Raw genomic sequence first — 5,359 nt, 5'->3', positions numbered from 1 at the left:
AACTAATTTCCACAGCCCCAAAGGAACACTTCTTACATTAACCCTTAGCTATAGTGCTTGGTAGCAATAGCTTGGGCATCCTGAACTCTAGTATCTCCGTCTGCATCTGGCAATTCTGAGAGACCCTTCTGTCTGAAGACTGCACGTGCCAGAAAGGACTGGAGGGAGAACAGCGGCCAACACATCTGCAGCTGGGATTGCTGGGCGGGTCCTCAGCCAGCCTCACACAGCCTCTTTCAGCCTTCCCCTACCCTGTACCTTTCTGATCTTGGGTTCCTCAAGGAAGCCATAGTTGGATTTCTTGCCCAGTTCTAGGCATAGGGACAGGCATTGAAGAAGATGCGGGCCTTGCTCCTCTGGACCCAAAGTCTAGCAGAAGACTGTGCTAACTTTAGTTCTTTCCCTGAGCCCTGTCATTATCTCCTCTCTACCGGACTCAGGTAGCCCTCTGTCTAAAAGGTAAGGATTGCTTGAGAGGACGCCTAAGATTGCTGAAAAGGAAAGAACTTACAGATCTGTAAGTTAAGATGGAATAAAACTTATGGACCAAGAGCGAGGGACGCAGGCCTGAGGAGTGATGGGCCCCACCCAGCACCCTCAGTTCTTGCAGCCCACTTCCCACAGCAGGGATCACTGCAGTCTGATGTCTCCTCGTGCGAGGTCAGCTCCTGGGCCTGGTGCTCACACGCAGACTTCTGGACATCCGGGTCCTGCTGGACTGTGATGAGTCCCTTGTCCCTTACTCCTTCATCTCGCTGAAGGAGCAGTAGCTTGGGCCCAGGCCTTTCACAGTGCAGTCGGTGCTGTCGCTGTCACACTTGCCACAGTGACACTCAGTGGCCACAGGGTATGTGTACAGGGAGTCTGCGTGGTGGGCACAGCCAGGCACTCTCACGCTCTCATACACGAGCTCCTTGAATGTGCATGTTTTCTGGTGGTTGGGCCTGGCGGGGTCTCTGTACACCAGGTCCTGAGGAAATTAGGAAGGGAGAATCAGGTTACAGGATCCTGAAGGTTCTGCTTAGCACAGTCAGAGTGAGGCAGGGGTTGAATTCTGAGGTTCTTACACTTATTTACCCATTAACACCCACAAAGCTTCATAGATGACCTACAGGCTAGGATATATTGCTGATTCCTTGGGAAATCATACAGAAATATGTAAGTCATTTCTTTCCTAATCCCTGTGCTTATACAAAAATATTGATTATTCCTCAAAATATAAAGGTTAGCACATAAAAAAGATGAAAATGGAAATATGATTTAGAATTTTCAGTTAACATTTTGTACTTTATTATGAACTATGTAAATAACAACTAGAGCCATAAATACTATAGTTTCTCAGAAAAAAATTCAGGATAAATTATTATCTTGCTACATTTATAACAGAAAAGTTATACGTGAATGCTAATGCTTAACATGTTTATGAAGGATCCTATAAGATGTTCAATGTTCCTCTACTCAGTAGAAATTCTCGCTTATGCGTTGTACACCTCTTAGAGCTCTTAGATTCTAAGGACGCATAGTTTTCATGTGAAATCTTTTTAATCCAGGCAAAAACGTCCCTTCTAGCACTTTCCAGTGGGAAATATATTTTCACTGAGGTGAAAAATTTGGGCTGGTGTTTCTTTCAATATCGTGCTTCCAAGTCTGTATCCAAAGAAGCTGCAATAAATTGTCCAATAAGGCGAATTTACTTAATCAAACTCATTTTTGATTAAGTATACTATAAGTAAAGTATACGTCATTGAAAAGTCACTATTTTCAATATCAGTGGATTGCATGAAATTCAGAACAGAGAAGTAGGTGCTATCTGGAAAGTGAAGAAGAAGACAAGTGGAAAATCCCTCTTTACTTGGATCAGTGTAAATATGCCTTGCAAATTTAGACTAGTAACTTAGTGTTGCTGAGTCTTGGTTTTCTCAAAGGTGCTCAGAGGGAGTGGATTTCATCCTGCCAGGCTGCAAGGGCTGACTGTGTTCTCAGACTGCTAATGGGCATTTGTGTTCAAGCAGGTCAAGAACACAACTTTTGTAATGTGGCTGTTTGTGACTTGGAGGCATGTTGTGGTAGTGTATCTTTTGTAGAGATATGACCTTAATTATAGAAACTACCTTTTAAGGAATACTACATGCTCTTTATGAGTGATATATATATATATTTCCATGTTTATCTTTCTACATGTAAAATTTAGCACAGAAATATTTTATTTAGTTATTTAGTTTTGTAAATGGACAGTTGGCACATGAACACATTTATCAGCTCAGTTCTAAGGCTTTCCGAAGTTTACGTAAAATTGAATCCAAGCCCCAAACTGACATCAGAGTCATTTACCCCAATCACAGCACAGATGCTATCAACTAAGGAGCTCATAGCTGTAATTCAGGGAAAACAGTGTTGGTAAAATGGATGTTGATGATGTTGCCTCGCACATAGCCTCAGCACCCTCCCTTCCTGAGAAGCACAGGGCTTACCCTGGTATAGCAGTAGCCCGCACACCAGGTGGTGTTGACGCTGATGCAGAATCCACACTCTTCTCTCTCCACCGCAATGGTGATGTTGGTCAGCTCACAACCACTGCAGCAGATGGCTTTCCAGCAATAGAAAAGGAAACAGAACTGGATGGACTTCATCCTGGTCTGAGACACAAACCGGTAAGGACCGTCAGAAATGAAGACGCCAAAGAATTATAATTATGATGTAAACTGACCTAAGCAAAAGTCATTTTTGTACATCTCCCCCAATCGGGCTGTGCTTCAGCAAAAATCTTTCTTTATGTTTTGTTTCTTGCACATACTCCTCTTCCTCCTCCTTTTTCATTTTTTTGGTCAAAGTAGAAACTTATGGTAAATAGAAATAGCAATACAGTCATTTAAGCAGAGCGACATTGAAAGATGTTGTATTAAAATGAAGATATGTTATTATTGACTCTTTTAAGATGACCATTCTGAAGGAAATAACCATAATCATTTTATGTGGTCATCCAGCAATATTTTTAATGACTAGTTTGGCTTAAAAAGAAAAAGAAAATTGCATAAAACAGAAATTATTTCTTCATTTTTACCACCCACTGAAGTTTTTTTCTTCATCCACAATTTGTGAAAAATAAGATTATTTCAGAAGCCAGGACAATTGGTTCATAATGTCAGCTGTTTGCTAACCGTTATTAGAGTATATCAACCATAAGAAGCTAAGCTAATGAATATAAATTCCCAATGCAGCAACAGCAGTGAATTCTAATTGGTTCATCATGCCCTTAAAATTCTGTAATTTCAAAAATAGCTTTCTTCACTTGATAACTAGCAGTACCAAGACTCACCTGTGCCCGGCTGTCTTGTATGGGGAAGGAAAGCTATAGACCGAGACAAGTCACACTTCACCTTTTATACAAAATTTTGTGCAACTAACACCTTGTGGATTTACTGGGTATTAAGATGACTGATGTTAACGTGAAACTTGCTGCAAGTGAATCAGTGTTTAGACAGACAGGGAGATCAAGTCTTGTGAGAGTAGTCTAAACGCAGTGGATCAGAAAGAATAATGTTATCAGAGACGATCATGTTGTACAAATTAAATTTGATACACTAGCACGCCCACTCCTTTACCTTGTCAAATTAAATGTGACTCTAGGTGTTTTTCTAATCGTTAACTTGGGAAAATGAGAATCCTTCTAAGTATTGCTTTGACCTTGTTGAAGAGGTACATTAAAACGGTACAGTTAATAGATTGTTCCAGGAGAAGGTTGCAAGCTGTGAGGGAAGGAACAAACACACAGAAAACATTTCATTATCTGACTCCTCTATAAATCGGGAACTTTATCTTTCTTTACTTCCAACATCCAGCTCTTTTAATCTTAACCCTTTTATTTGATTCTTTAAGAAGCGCTTTCTACTTGGCATGCGATCTCCTAATTACGTTATTAATTCACTCCTCCAGTGATCTCGGCACGTGATGTTCTTTAAGCTAGACGTGTCTGGGCTTCCTCCGTGTCTCCCCTCAACACCACCCAATCCACAGGAAATTCCTCAACTTTTAATGCTCTGGGGTGTTTCACATGCAGGAGTTTAGGACGGGAGGCAAAGGTGAGATTTCATCACTACTTTCCGATTGTAATCATGCATATACATCTGTTTCCTCCAGGGGATAATGAACTCCTTAGAGGATGGGGTTCATTGTTTCACAAATAATAAATATTTGTGAAGTAGTGTGAATGGAGCAAAAGCTCAAGGGCTGAAAAGTGAAAATATGTCAGGAAGATAACAGAGTCAAGTCATATAGGGTCTTTAAGGCCAGTGTGAGGACTTTGGTTCTTACTCCGGGTATGATCAGATAGACTGCAGGATTTTGAGTTGAGTAGCGATATGAACCTATTTGGGTCTAAAAGCATCCCTCTGACCACTGTGGGGTAAAGTGCATGCTGCTAATGGAGAGAAACAAAGGTTGAAATGGGAAGACATACTAGAATGCTATTGCTACAGCCCCAGTAAGAAAAGGGGTTTGTGCAGACTGGTGTGGTAGCCCTGCAGGTTATGAGCGATCACATGACCTTGGGTGTACTTTGAAAATAGAATCAACACAATTTGTGATGGATAGATGTAGAATGTAAGAGAAAGAAAAAGTTAAGGGTGACTTCAAATGTTCTAATCTGAATGACTAGCAGGATAACCTTGCTGTCAGCTGAAATGGAGAACTGAAGACAGAGTGAGCTGGGGAAAAATAAATTCAGATTAATAACTTAATAGTTTTCCATCTTGGTTTTCTCAAAGGTGCCCAGAGGGAGCAGATTTCATCCTAACAGTCTTCAAGGGTTGACTGTGTTCTCAGACCGCTAATTGGCATTTGTATTCAGGTAGGTCAAGAACACAATTTTTGTAGTGTGGCTGTTTGTGACTCAGAAACATGTTCAGTACAGACATGTTAAGCTTGTGGTGTCGATAACACATCCAAGGACACTGCTGAATTGGGATTTTAGGAGAAAAATACAGACCGAAAGTCTGCCTTTAGGAGTCAATGATATGAACCTGGAAGAGGTTAGGAAAGGAGTGAATGTAGAGAAGAGAAGAAGGATGTAGAAGTGAACCTTGTTATACTCCAAAGTGAACAGGCCAAAGGCATGATGAAAAAACCTTTTTCTTTTGCCAAATGAGGCAGAAGGGCCTGTGGAGAAGGGGGCAGTGGAGAGGCTGTGCGGGCACAGAAGGTGGGCACAGAGCGTATCGAGGAGGAAGGAGCGGGGACTGTTCTGCCAGCGCTGGGGACAGGTCAGGAAGATGAGGACCAGGAAGGCACAGTGCATGTGGCCATGGAAGACCAGCATGCACCGCTAGAAGAGTCCTTTGGGGTGATGGGGACAAAGACCTGA

At 41.8% G+C, this 5,359-nt stretch overlaps 1 protein-coding gene across 1 annotated transcript; it reads right to left on the bottom strand.

Annotated features, from left to right (window-relative positions):
* Positions 1-739: 739 nt before the first annotated feature.
* Fshb (follicle stimulating hormone, beta polypeptide) lies at positions 740-2,630 on the bottom strand. Its single transcript, XM_005401760.1, has 2 exons — positions 2,472-2,630; positions 740-970 (listed from the first exon to the last, which is right to left on the bottom strand). Exons 1-2 carry the CDS (start codon positions 2,628-2,630, stop codon positions 740-742), a joined length of 390 nt encoding a protein of 129 aa, XP_005401817.1.
* Positions 2,631-5,359: the final 2,729 nt, after the last annotated feature.

Source organism: Chinchilla lanigera, unplaced genomic scaffold, assembly GCF_000276665.1.
Source record: "Chinchilla lanigera isolate Chin_1 unplaced genomic scaffold, ChiLan1.0 scaffold00075, whole genome shotgun sequence".
NCBI classification, from domain to species: Eukaryota; Metazoa; Chordata; class Mammalia; order Rodentia; family Chinchillidae; genus Chinchilla; species Chinchilla lanigera.
The sequence above is the reverse complement of the archived record's forward strand: the minus strand, read 5'-3'. Positions and strand labels throughout refer to the sequence as shown.